General features: G+C 40.7%; 1 protein-coding gene across 2 annotated transcripts in view; it reads right to left on the bottom strand.

Annotated features, from left to right (window-relative positions):
- Window positions 1-14,207, bottom strand: part of DIAPH1 (diaphanous related formin 1) — a 91,893-nt gene that overhangs the window by 56,546 nt on the left and 21,140 nt on the right. Inside the window, exons 2-9 of one of the 2 annotated variants that reach the window (XM_040622307.1) lie at window positions 8,437-8,463; window positions 7,319-7,474; window positions 4,989-5,090; window positions 4,506-4,636; window positions 4,224-4,310; window positions 3,323-3,386; window positions 2,016-2,155; window positions 668-776 (exon numbers count right to left, since the gene is read on the bottom strand). In XM_040622307.1, the coding sequence (XP_040478241.1) occupies window positions 668-776; window positions 2,016-2,155; window positions 3,323-3,386; window positions 4,224-4,310; window positions 4,506-4,636; window positions 4,989-5,090; window positions 7,319-7,474; window positions 8,437-8,463 (816 nt within the window). The remainder of the gene's footprint in view (window positions 1-667; window positions 777-2,015; window positions 2,156-3,322; window positions 3,387-4,223; window positions 4,311-4,505; window positions 4,637-4,988; window positions 5,091-7,318; window positions 7,475-8,436; window positions 8,464-14,207) is intronic. The other variant, XM_040622308.1, reaches the window with a different exon arrangement.

Here is a 14,207-nt window from a genome sequence, read left to right as displayed (position 1 = left end):
GCTCACTTCTTGTCTCTGTGTCGTATCTTGGTAATTCTCAGAGTATTTCAAACTTTTTCATTATTATTTTGTTACAGTGATTTGTGATCAGTGATTATGACTCACTGAAAGCTCGTTATGATAGTTAGCATTTTTAAGCAATAAAGTATTTAATTAAGGTAGGTACATTATTGTTGTTGACATCGTGCTATTACATACTTAACAGACCACAGTATAGAGTAAGCATAACTTTGACATGCATGAAACTGGGAAACCAAAAAATTCATTTAACTCACTTTAATGAGATATTGGTTTTATTGTAGTGTTCTGGAAGCAAACCTGCAGTATCTCCAAGGTATGCCTGTAGCTGGGAACCATTCCATGTGTTCTATTAAAAGGTCAAATGAACCTAAGTCCTCCCATCTTGAATTCTTTTTATTTTTTTATTTTTTTATTTTTTTATTTTATTTATTTATTTGACAGAGAGAGAGACAGCCAGCGAGAGAGGGAACACAAGCAGGGGGAGTGGGAGAGGAAGAAGCAGGCTCCCAGCAGAGGAGCCTGATGTGGGGCTCGATCCCAGAACACCGGGATCATGCCCTGAGCCGAAGGCAGACGCTTAACGACTGAGCCCCCCAGGCGCCCCTTGAATTCTACTCTTGGACACAGTTTCGGAGGATATACTTGCCTTGAGTGCAATGGACGTCCCACTTTTTAATCCATCCAACAATGGCTGGAAGCGTTCTACCTCATCCATCTCAGCTCTTTCCGTCATCGCTGTCAAAACCCTTTCATTCCTGCCCAGGAGAAAGGAAAGGGAGAGAAATGTGCAGGTGCCCTGGCACAGACAGGCACGACAGGCAGATTATACAGGAGCACAGATCAGTTAGAAAACAGAACATAATCAACTGTCCAGACTTCCAACATTATTCTCATCACCTAGGGCAAGGGTCAGAATCTGGTGAAAGCTAAGGACAATCTCCTCAGAAAAATGTATTCCCTAAAACCCATTCCTAGACTCCTACCTATGGATACCAAATTAGAACACATGTTCTGTGAGTATAAACTGGTATAACTTTTGGAGGGGTAGATAACAGTACCAGTTTTAAATGCACATAACATTTGGCTTACTTCTAGAAACCTACCCAACCAAAATGCATAAATGTGAAAGAATATATGTACAAAGATGTTCATTATGGCATCATTTGTAATAGTAAAATTTCTGATCACCTAGAGTGGGGGCCATAATCTGCTAAGAAAAAAAAAATGTCTACCTGAAAAGTCTAGCAATGGGGAAACTATTAAATAAATCATGGGACATACATACTATGGAATGCCAAACAGCACTAAAGATAAGGTAGACCTTTAAGTACCGACAAAGAAAGATGTTCAAGATCAACTATTAAAAAAAAAAAGGCAAAAAGAAATGAACGGTATGATTTAGTTTTTATTAAACCAAACTACTCCACAGCAATAAAAATCTATCCTGTGCATGTGACTTGTTTTATAGGCATAAGCCATCTTTCCTTAATTCTAACATTCCATCTTTTGGAGTGACAGAAAGTATCTTAGGATCCAGGAAATACAATTTATTTGTCTGTGCTAGGGGAAAAAAAAAATCTCTAAGACTGTACCCAAAGTATTAAAACTGGTTGCCTCTGCAGAAAAGGATTTACTGAAGGGATGAGGCTGTTAAATTTTACTCGATATGTTTCTATATTGTTTGAATTAAAAAAATAAAGTTGTGATACTTCTGAATTAAAAAAGCAAAGTAAAAGCAACCCTTGTCCTAGGTGATACAGACATTAATGGAGCTCTCGGAGACACCCTGCTGATTACCCCTCTGATAACCACCAGTATGCTGAGGACAGCACCAAACACCTCACAGTCCTTCTTAAACATTAAGATTCAGTGTTCACGCCTTGGTCTTACCTAGTATTTAAGACAAAGAGAACACCCAAGCAACTCAATTTTCCTCTAGACTAGGGAAGGTGGTCAAAAACAGAATGAAGAAGAGCTATAACCCAGTCACATACATGTCCTCTGGCTGTGGTAAGATACAAAGAGCAGAAAGCAGCTTAGCCGCATCAATCATCATGTTGGGAACAGCTGGATCCATGGCTCTGACCAGCAGCAGGATTCCTTCTTCTGTTTCCAGCATGGTCTTGATTCCAAACTGGTAGGATAAGAACAGAGAAGGGAGGCTTAACGATGACAGCATCTAACCAAGGACAAAGTTAGGAGTGGTTATGGGCTGAATGGTGTTCCCCCCTAAATTCTTATGGTATAAGCCCCAATACCTCAGAATATGACTTTATTTGGAAATAGGGTCATTGGCAGATGTGATTAGTTAAGTTACAACAAGGTCATACCAGAGTAGGCTGGACCCTTAATCCAATATGACTGCTGTCCCTACAATAAGGAAACATGTCGACACAGACATGCACACAGGAACACCACCTTGTGAACACAAAGACAGACATTGGGGTGAGACACCTAAGAGCCACGGAATGCCAAAGACTGACAGCAAGCGACCAGAAGCCAGGAGAGAGGCATGGAACATACACTCTCCCTCACAGCCCTCGGAAGGACCCAATACTACCAAAACCTTGATCTTGGATTTAGGGCCTCCAAGAACTGTGAGACAATAAATTTCTGTTGTCTAATACACAGTTTGTAGTACTTTGTTACAGGAGCCATAGCAAGCTAATACAGGGGCAGACCTCTTCCCAGCATAGCTAAATAGAGGTGAGTATAAATACAACACAATTTTGTATTAGATACAACACAATTCTAGGTCTTCAAGAATAAAAATCTTTGATTCTTTTATTTCTTTTAAATGCCTCTCATCCAATGAAGTAAATTGTAACAAAATTAAACAATGAGGAAGATAGATCTGCACTCTGAAGCAAACAGCTGTGAGATACCGGAGTTTAAATGGAAGGAAGGAAGGAGGGAAGGAAAGAAGGAAAAGAACAAATGAAAGAAAAGAGGGAGGGAAGGAGGGAGGATAGGTAGTTTGATTCTACAGTAGGAACAGTATGGAAAAAAAACAAATAAGCAGAAAACAAAATAAATCTTCCAAAAATAATAAATACAGATAAGGAAATTAAAGAATTAGCAAAACAAAGTATAAAAAGAGGAAGGAAAGTGAGCCTACCTTCTGAAACAGACATTAGAATTGGGAAAAAAGGTCCACAGAAACATATATGTGGCAATCAAAAAGTTGCAATACTAAAAGGGAAAGCTACTTCATATCCCTAGGTCCTTTTTGGAGTTTGCCAATAGAAAAGAAAGAACAGGGGTCATGATGAGGGTTGGAATGAGAATGGGAAAAACTCACCTTGTTGTTCATAAATGCTTTCAAGCAACGGATGATCTCATGCTTGTTACGGCTATCGTAGCTTCTGTGTGTAGAAGACATACTTCGTGAATTCCCTTTATGTATACCCTTCTCCCATTTGACTTTTCAATCTTTTAAACGCAGGTCTTCAGAACATCCCCAACTAGTAGGTGAGCAAATTCTAGCACGTAGCAATTTGCCCTGAAACACTGGCAAAAACAGGTAGCTGAGAGGAACTGCCACCATCAGACCTCTGGTTAATCTTTTCGCAATCCAAGAATTTAGTATTACATTAAAATCTTCTGTTTAACTCCCTCTAGGCTTCTAAGTGCTAAATCTGATCAGGATAACATCTCATCTATTACTGCTTGCCTCACTATGTCAAAGATTTCAAGCTTGTCCATTCAGGAGGTAGAGGCCCTATGCTTTGTTTTGGAAAAGATCCCAATAAGTAGAGAAGTCACTATGGGTCAGGCTGACTTCAAGGTAGCCTAAGACAGTCCAAGATATCCCAAGAACTATTCCAACCCTGAAGACTGTCAGAAAGTTAGTCCCAAATTCATCAAGCATATTATAAGACTTTTGAATGGGCTATAACCCAGAAAGGGTCCCACGGGAGCTCTGAATGAACACTGACCCCACTCCAGATTGGGTAAGAACCTATGCAGGGAGACCCACAATCTTATGTGGTTCACAGCCTGTGTTATCCACTGTGCTCCTTCTTCCTTTGCTGTATCTGTAATCATCATTCATCCTCTAGTTTGCCTGAAGACAAACCCTGTTCTCAACTAACAGCATATTCTCCTAGTCCACAATTTCTCATTTTAGTGCCATTTTCTCCTATACAGCAAACAGCAAACTACCCTCCCCCAGGAAGATGTCAAAAGTTGGAAGTCCTCACCCAGGAGTCTCCTCTTTCTCATCATGGAGTCGTTTAAGGATGTCCAATAAAGAGGCCAGGCCCTCAGCACCAAATGTTTGCACCCAGCTGTAAGGAATCGACAGAGACCATACAATATCAAGTCAAATCAATCAATATTTATTCACCCAAACAAATTCCACCCTGCCAACTGTTTACTCCCAATCCAGAACTCTCATACATCCTGGCTCCTCTGATCTTCAATATCCACCAGTAAATCCTAACCTGGGGCTCTCACTCTTGTTACCACCTCAGAATCCTCACCTGACAGGGTTGTTGTTGAGGGAGACGCGAAGAGACTCCAGGCAGGTAAGCAGAGGCATATCCCGCAAGCCTGACCTCAACTCTTGAATGTACATCATGGCAGACCTAGAGCTCTCCTTCTGGCTCATGCCCTAAACGGGAGCATATGGACAGATTAGTCAACACTGGACTCAGTCATAAATTGGACTAGCATTAGTCATTACCTTCTGAATATCAAGGCAGACACACATCATACATAGCACCAAACTCTGTGGGACTCAGAATTTTCCATCCCATTCCCCACACACACTTCATGAAGACTGAATCAGGCAAAAAGTATGTTAATAACAGTAACTCGAATGAGAGTAAAACATGAGTAGGCTTATATGACAGAATAAAGTAAGAGTTATGTAGACATAAAATGTTCTATAAAACTGGTAAAACAAACAGGTCCAAGATAAGGGCAGTGTCTCCCATGTCATGGGCACCTGCCCCAGGACTCACAGCCTTAGAGGTGTGCAAGTATTGGGACACCATCTCCCTCTTGATGATAATGTCCTTCTCCCTCAAAGGTTGCTGTTTCTCCTCGTTCAGGTTCATATCCAGCTAGTAGAGGGAGGAAAAAAAAAAAAAGGAAAAAAACAAAACTGCATCAAATTCCTTATAAGTTTTCAGTGTTTAGTATTTAGTATACTTAGTCAAGAGTTAAACACGTTAAATGCTTACTGAATCAGTAAGTTTTCCTGATTCCTTGAGATTTAAGCTATTACAGATTATGAAAATTCCTCAGGGATGTTAATGGTTAACATTTTAGCATAAATTCCTACAGACACTTTTATATACGATGTTTTTCCTAACAAAAACGTACTCTTAAGCTACACGAAAAATTTATTTTTTATTATTGAAACGAAAGCACACATAACGTTTTTTGTACTTGGGATGATCTTAAAAATCTCTTCTGGACGACCAGCATCATCCAAACCCGCAGGATCTGCACCATTCTAGGGTGTCAACACCCGTTACCGCTGGTTAACTCTGTCCTTGTATAAACTCTTTTCCCGTGAAGAAAGAACTAGAAACCCTATGATAAAGCCCCTCAACAGATGTAACTTGGATGCGGTACTGAGGAAAAGGCTCCCCTTGAGAGCCATGTGTCTGAGCCCACTGCCTCAGTGAGCACAAGTTTAACCCAACAAGTCCGAAATATTATTTGAAATGGGGAAAGGGCAGAGAGAAAATGGATACATTCCATTTTCTCTCTCTGTGTGTGTCTGTGTGTGTGTGTCTGTAAGGGGGGGCGGGAACACTGCCCCCAAATAATAAAACTAATGTGATGTTTTTCTGACTCAATTCCTGGTGCTTTTTCTCCTTTTACAGATAAAGTGAACACAGAAGTTGCAAAGTGGGGGCCTACAGGTTGAATGAGACCCAAAGACACGGTACGTTTTGCTTGACTAGCTCAACATTTTAAATTTGAAAGACTTTATATAAAAATACAGATTTCTAGCATCAGGGGATGCAATCATCAAATTTTAGATTGTGAATGATTCTACAGGTCAGTTTCCTCCACCAATTTTTTTATAGTGATAGCAAGGATAAAAGAGAGGGACAAAAACCTGTGATGAAATAAAACGTAAAAGAACATTAGTACAAGGGACCTTATCTGGAATTGTGAATTAACAGTTTTTTAAAAAATGACCCAACTGGTGAAATCTGAATGCTGTCTATAATAGTTGATACTATTAAACAATTAGTTTTTCAAGGATTGACGCTTTCTGGCTTCTTTAGAAAAACAGAAATATCTGGCTCTACTGGGTATTTCCAACTGGAGTGCAAAAAAGCTACTGGCACTGAATTGTGGTTGGCCTTCCTAACAGAAATGCCCGAAGTCCTGCATTTGACCACAGTCTCTTCTCCTTTTCATCATCCGCTCTCTGGCCTAACTTATTCCTGCTGTGTCCACAGCCCTGAAGACATGTACATTTGCAATCCAAGCCCAAGAGATGGTCTTAGGCTCTTACAGCACTTGGATCGAGAGACAAATTGAAAGCTATAGTGAAAAAGAATAATAGTACTGGCTGAGTGTTTATTTTATACCAGGCCCAGTGTTAAGAATTTTAAGCCCATGCTTTTAATCAAGTTAAGCCTGCTGCTAGTTTCTGTTTGAATCTGAAATCGTCTATCCAGGCAATATAGAGGTCTTTGGAAACCTCGGAACCATGTACTCAAAAACTTTCCAAGACCTATTAGCACTACTGCACATTTGCTGAGTGTCCTGCTCACTCAGTGTCCTTCACGGAGGACAGGAAATGAAGTCACATCCCTGTGTACTTCATTACTCAACTGACCTCAGCCACAATCTTTAAAGGTATTCTAGGAATTATAACTTCAGAATTCTCTTTCCAGATTCACCACTAAAGAGAAGACTTTGGGCAAATGATGCCTTTCCATGCCTCAGTCTCCTTTCGTATAAAATTGATTGCGAATGCTTTAAAACTTTATCTACCCTGGCTAACCCAAAGGTGGTCTCCATACTACCACATGAGCTGGTCCACTTGCCTCAGGTCTCTGTGGCTAACATATTGCTGTGCAGAAGGACATCAACAAGGTGGGCATTGATTAGTTATGTCCAAGCCTAATTCATCGATTCCCGTCTTACAGACTGGTGCTTGTATATTTAGTCCCTTTGTTAAGAGGATTAAGAAGTTCTCCGTTAAACCTGAAATTCTTTGTAATTAAGGGCTAATTAAGGGGGATCATGCTGAAAAGAGTGCCCACCATGCCCACAAATGCATTTTCAGAAAAAAAGTAATGTTTTGGGGTGGGAAACTTACCAGCATCTGTTCAAAGAGTACTAGAACTTGCTCATCTGAAACATCTTGCAATGACTGTGCTGTGGGGTCATCCCCGTATGATGCAGAAGAATTTCTATGAGCAGAATTGGGCTTTTCCTTCTCCTTCTTAATTCTCATGCTGGTAAATCTCTCCAGCTGAGAAAGAGAAAAAAGTATTAGTGATCCATTTTCATTTACACAACAAACCACACATGAAGTAGCCAACTCTCTAACTTCTTATATATGCATGGCTCCTCTGGTTTGTGGGCACTTCAATATTCTTCTGACATGAAAACAAGAGATCTCTTATCTAATTTAGTATACTGACTCTGTACTCTCATCTTCATCCAAAGATAAGACGACTGAAGTACTAAGATTTGAAACCTCTCTACAAAGAGCAAACCTTGTTCTTGAGCTCTCCTGTCACTTCTAAGCCCTCCAGCAACACAGAACTGAAAACACCTCATGTATAGAGTTAGCTCAGTAAAATGCCATTTTTTTCCCTCAGAGGATCCCTCCCTTCCTGAGGTATGACCACAGATTTTAGTAGGTTTAAGTCATAAGGAATAAAGAAGTAAATGCCTTAAAACCAGGAACCATTACTTTTTCTTTCTTCTGTACACTCCAAAGCCCCTGTGTCATGGAGGCAGCAAAAGTTCAATATACAGTCTTCAAAATCCCCTTTGCAAAGAATACAGTGTACTTCAGGGGTAGCTGCCTCTGCCAACCAAAGACTTGTGAACCACTCCCCAAACCTCAAATACAGATGCTCAAACCAAAGAGCCACCAATAAGCTGAAGCTTGTTAGCTCCACCTGTTTGAAAATAACAGCATCTTCAAGCACTGTGGGACTTCAAGTGATGGGAGTAGCATTCAGACTGCAAGTCAGCTATGAGTTTAAAGAACGTGCCTACCCTTGGAAGCCAATGAGTGTCCCAGGGGAATGCATGCAATGGGCCAAACACAGAGCAAAGGGTTAGGAAAAAGCTTTGGGAGGTTCTGAGAATAGAACCAGTATCACCATTTCAAGTTATAGAAAGTCAAAGTTATGACAACTGTAAGTATCACAGTGGAGAAAATGAGCTAGAACATGCACATGCTGAACAAAATTTCCTTACCTCATCTGCCATGAGCCGCTTCAGAGTCTAGGAAACAGGAAAAAGGAGGGAAAAGAAAAAGAAGATAGATCAGTGAAATTCCAGGGAATCTCCCCAACACCAGATGGGTTGGGGGGGGGGCAGAGAATAAGTTGAAAGGATCTAAGCTACTTTCTACAAGCTAAAGATTTCAGCAAACTATTCCTTAGCACATTCTCTTATGAAAGGGGCATGAAGGGAGTTTTAAGGTCACTAACGCAGGACTCTTCGGCAGGGAAAACAAGCACAGAACTGCAAAGACTCTAAATCTGATGACCAATATGCACATGAAACATGCTCAACTTCATAAGTAAACAAGGAAATGCAAACTAAAACCACATCGAGAGATCACTTCACACTCTCACGAACGGCAAACATTTTTGTCTGGCTGGAGAGCAGCAGGAGCTCTCATACACTGTCAGCGGTAACATAAATTGCTATGGCCACTTTGGAAAACAGCATGGCATTATCTAGTAAAGTTAAATATGCACATATACAACTCAACACATCAATTTCTATAAATCCACCCTGCAGAAACTTGCATGTATGTACCAGGATGTAACAAGAATGTTTGCAGCAAAACTGTAATAATATCTAAAACAGAGAACAATCCAAAGGGCCATCAAGAGTAGAATGGATAACCTGGTACCATGAACAGTGGGGAACAATTACACAGAGAAATTAAGTGAACTAACAAACATTAAAACCAAATGTGTTATTTCCTTCATATTCAGTTTAAAAACATGTCAACTATATTATTTAGGACGTGAAATTACAAATGGAATGATTATCACAAATGTCAAAACCGTGCTTAGTTGGGGTGAGTGGACAAGGTGTGACTGCAGAAGGGGACAAGGGGGCTTCTGAGGGGCTAATATTTTATTCCTTGACACGGATTATGGTTACATGGGTGTTTGGTTTAGTAATTCTATGTTTTATGTTCTCTTCTGTATACACGCTGTAAAAAAAAAAAAACGAGCAGGGGTGGTAAAGTAGGAATTCTTTGTCCTAATACTTAATTTTAAACCATATTTCTTTCTCTTAATGTTTTTACAAGAGTATATACAGTAAGGGCACCTGGGTGGCTCAGTCATTAAGCGTCTGCCTTCGTCTCAGGGCATGATCCTGGAGTCCTGGGATCGAGCCCCACATCAGGCTCCTCCGCTGGGAGCCTGCTTCTTCCTCTCCCACTCCCCCTGCTTGTGTTCCCTCTCTCGCTGGCTGTCTCTATCTCTATTAAATAAATAAATAAAATCTTAAAAAAAAAAAGAGTATATATAGTAAATGCCTCTGACTAACCTTCCTCAACTAATGAAAAACTAGCTATGACCCTGCCACAAAGCTATTTTACTAACCTTTTTATGGACAAGAAAAATCTCTACCATTATGTTCATGATCCCCATGTCAGAGTTTGGTTACATCCAGTTAAATTGTGACTTTTCCCTCCATGGTCCAGAGGAGGTCAAGCTTCCACTGACTGAGGGCTATCACAAACCTGAAGCTATAAGAACCTTCCTCGGCATAGAATTTATAGTTATTTCGTGTGTGCTGCTTACTTGGAGCGAAGGCAGAAGGATGGTGAAGCAGAGAGCAACCCCAAAGGAGACCAACAGTTCCTTTCGTCACCACCCTTAGTCACCTGGCACTCAGGGGAAACAAGCTACAAAAAAGATGAATATGTACAATTTAACCACTGCCACGGTTAAACTTATGTGCACCTAGAGCAACTGCTTCCAGAAATTTGTCCTCCAAACTCAAAATGTTCCTTCAGAACCAAGCAACAACCCTAACAATTCTGGGATGGATATAACATAGGTAACAGAACTTGGGGCTATGAATCAGTGCCAGTTGCATTGCTCACAGCTGCAGGCTGGGTTAAAGAAAAGGAAACCAGCAACTGGTTCCTTCTGCCTACAGTTTCATTTCTCTTCTGTTTTTTCCTACTACCACCACTATGTAAGCTTTGCCATTATTATCTCCTGATTGACTTACTGCAAAAAGCTTCTTAACTGATCTCCCTGCCTCCAGTTCTGTCTACCCTACATCAATCCATTCTCCATACTGTCTCGAAGGCTAATCCTTCTAAAATGCCACATTGTCCATGGTATTTCCTCATTTAAAACCTTTCAGTGGCTCCCAACTGTCACAAACCCTCTACCTCAAACTCTATCTTCTGGGCATCCTGAACCAGTTGCAGGTCCACAAACAGGTCATGCTGTCTCATCACCCCAGACTTTCCCTAAGCTGCTCCTTCCCTCCGTCTAGACTGTGCTTTCAAGGCTAACTCCAACAGGCCCTGCAGGATGATACCAACTCTAATCGGACAAGTACCTCTACTTATGTTTCCACAGTAATAGGTACTTGTCTGTCTCGAAGCACTAGTTGTGGATTACAGTCATCTCTTGACTGTCTGCCTCTTCTACTCCTTTCCAGACTAAGTTCCTTCAGGGCAGAGCCTGAGACATAGTCATTATTTTCCTATGAACAGATACCACAATCTGGGGCTGCTTTCCTAAAATGTCAACCCCTGAAAAAGCTCTGAAATCAATTCATTTTATCAATGAAAAAAACTGAAGCCCAGACAGGTAGAGTCAATCACTGAAGTCACATGATCAGGAACAAGCTGGGTATGAACTCTAGTCTCCAGATTCCAAAGCCTAAAATCTTTGCATTCCCTAAATTCTTCTGCCTTCCCATTTAATGCCCACTAACTCTTGCGTTTAGAAACAAAAGTGAATATATCTTTTCATATGAAGGAGGATACCACATTCCCTTGCTTTCCTTGGTACATTATTAAAAACAGATTCAATTACTTAAAAAAAACTATCCACACTTTAGCGCTCAGTTTGGGTAAGGACAGCAAAAAACGATGCATGCAGGATCAAAGTTGCACTTTCCAAAAATGTTCAACAGAGGGCAGCAACTACCAGCAAAGCGAAACACCCTATAGGGAAAATTCTGTTTCAGAACCCAACAGAACACCCCAAGAGCAAGCTCAATTCAATTACTGAAATGTAACCTGCTGCTAGAGTGTACTGAGGGTGTATTGGTTACTAACTATTATGTGTTTTTCTTATAGATCCTCTGTATACTGTGCTTGCAAACAGTAAGCTTTACTCAGTGTTTTAATTATATCCTTACTTGTCCTGTGGATTCTGAGATAAAGAACAAGAATTCCCAGATCATAAAAAAGTATAAATGACTAAAAATAGTGGGATCCAGGAAGATAAATGCTATTGGAGCTGTATTTGTGCCTTACACCTCAGATGCCCAAGCTTTTGTCATTAAGTTCTCTAATCACCCTACCTGTCTCTTAATGCTTCTACTCTCACCATTCTCCTTGCCTGCTGTCAATTCTCACCTGGTCCCAAACCAAACCCTTCCTCTCCTAACCTGTTGGCACTAAATACTTCATTTTCCTGTCCCTCCTATTGAGTCTTCCTCTAACACCCTGAATTATAAATACAGATACTGAAAGAAGCATAGATACTAAATGAAATCTTTTTAAAATATTAAAATCTGCTCATGAATACAGATTAATAGGAACTACTAGATGAAAGACAGTAGACTGAACAAAGCACCTCATTTCTCCCCCTCTTGAAACCCTTCTAAATCCACAGAAAAAGATTTTTTGGAAAGAAAACAATGATGGAAGGAAGGAGCCTATAAGCTTGGGAAGAACAAGAAAAGCACAACTGGGGGCGCCTGGGTAGCGCAGTCGTTAAAGCGTCTGCCTTCGGCTCAGGGCGTGATCCTGGCGTACCGGGATCGAGTCCCACATCAGGCTCCTCTGCTATGAGCCTGCTTCTTCCTCTCCCACTCCCCCTGCTGTGTTCCCTCTCTCGCTGGCTGTCTCTCTCTGTCAAATAAATAAAATCTTTAAAAAGAAAAAAAAAAAAAAGAAAAAAAAAAAAAAGAAAAGCACAACTGCAACCAAATTTTGAAGCTGGGAAATAGACTGGTGGTAAATCCAAAAGACCTAAGAATTCTGAGTCCTAAACCAGAAGTAGGAAAAGACAATAACCAATTGTAATTATTTTTAAAGGTTCTCAAAAAGCTCAAGAATTAGAAGCATGAGGTACCAATGGAAATGGGGGTTGGAAGGAGGAGGAGCCTAAGAATAAGAGGAACTGGCTGGAAGCTGTTTAAGAAGCAGTTCGGTCTGTAGATCCTTCCACTCGCCACTCCTGCAGCCCTCCTCCTGGCCCATACGATTGAGAGAGTACCGTCCCTTACTCTAGCAGAAATCTGCAAGTTTATTCTTACAAGAAGGTAAGAAAGGATCTCTGAACTGGGAAATGCCAGGCACAGCTGTGGGTAGGAATCCTTTAACAAAATCTATGGATAATATCTACTGAGACACCTAGCACCTTCCCCCATACAGTTTGTGAGAACCCCAGCAGCCTGGATGGCCATTACCCTTGAGGCAAAAAATTGGCAGACTCTTCTCCAGGGAAATGAAAAATGCCCTAAAACTCCCGACAGTGGCCACATAGATCACACTGGTTCTGCAGTCCAATATGGTAGCTACCAGGCACAAGTAATAATTGAACACTTTTAATGTCGCTACTCTCAGGAAGAATTTTAAACTGTATTTAATCTTATTTATTTTTTAAAATTAATTTATTTCAGAGAGCGAGAGAGCATGCAAGCACACAAATTGGGGGGAAGGGGCAGAACCAGAGGGAGAAGGCCCTACGTCAAGTGGGGCCAGGACCCTGGGATCAGGACCTGAGCAGAAATCAAGAGTTGGACGCTTAACCAACTGAGCCACCCAGGCACCCCAAATTGTATTTAATTTTAAATAAATTGAAATTTAAAAACTAATATATTGTTATTATTGTTAAACTTAAGTACGTTTGGAATACCGTGGGTATGTGAATCTACTTTCACCTGTAAATGTTATGAAGTCTAAATATACTTCAACTTGGGGCGCCTAGGTGGCTCAGTCAGTTAAGTGTCCAGCTCTCGGTTCTGGCTCAGGGCATGATCTCAGGGCTGTCAGGTGGAACACCACGTAGGGCTCTACGCTCAGTGTGGAGTCTGCATCCTTCTCCTCTGCCTCTGCCCCTCCCCTACTCCTCACCCAACCCCTTCACCCCCATGCACTCGAGTTCTCTTTAAAATAAATAAAATCTTTAAATATACCTCAACTACTTTTTTATGAAAATTTAGCATATAAATTGACATGTGCTATAAATGTAAAATATATACTGGAGTCCAACAACTTAGTATTAAAAACAAAATATAAAACATCTCATTAATACTTATATATTTATTACATATTGAAATCTTTTTATATATTGGATTACATAAATTAATATTATTGAAATTAATTTCACATGTTTCTTTTTGCCTTTTTCTGTGGCTGCCAGAAAATCTGAAGTTACGTATGGGACTCACATTATATCTCTATTATACAGGTCTGTTTTATAGTAAAGTGCATAGTTAACATACTCTACAGGTACATCTATAGTTTCCAATCAGTTTGTTAGTCCCTCGTTCTTTTTTTTTTTCCCCCCTAAAGTAGGAGCCAGGAGTTCAGGCTCCAGCCTGGCATCCAACATGGAGCCTGAACTCACCACCCTGAGATCAAGACCTGTGCTGAGATCAAAAGCCAAATGCTTAACCGACTGAGCCACCCAGGCGCCTCTGTTACTCCCTCATTCTTAAAGGTTAGCAGACAACCCAGGTTATCAGACATTTGAGGAAAGCCACTAATATAAGACGGGGGGGGGGGGGGGGGGGGGGGG

Source organism: Ursus maritimus, unplaced genomic scaffold (genome assembly GCF_017311325.1).
Source record: "Ursus maritimus isolate PB19 unplaced genomic scaffold, ASM1731132v1 scaffold_5, whole genome shotgun sequence".
Lineage (NCBI taxonomy): Eukaryota > Metazoa > Chordata > Mammalia > Carnivora > Ursidae > Ursus > Ursus maritimus.
Note: the sequence above shows the minus strand (reverse complement) of the source record. Positions and strands in the feature narration are given on the sequence as shown.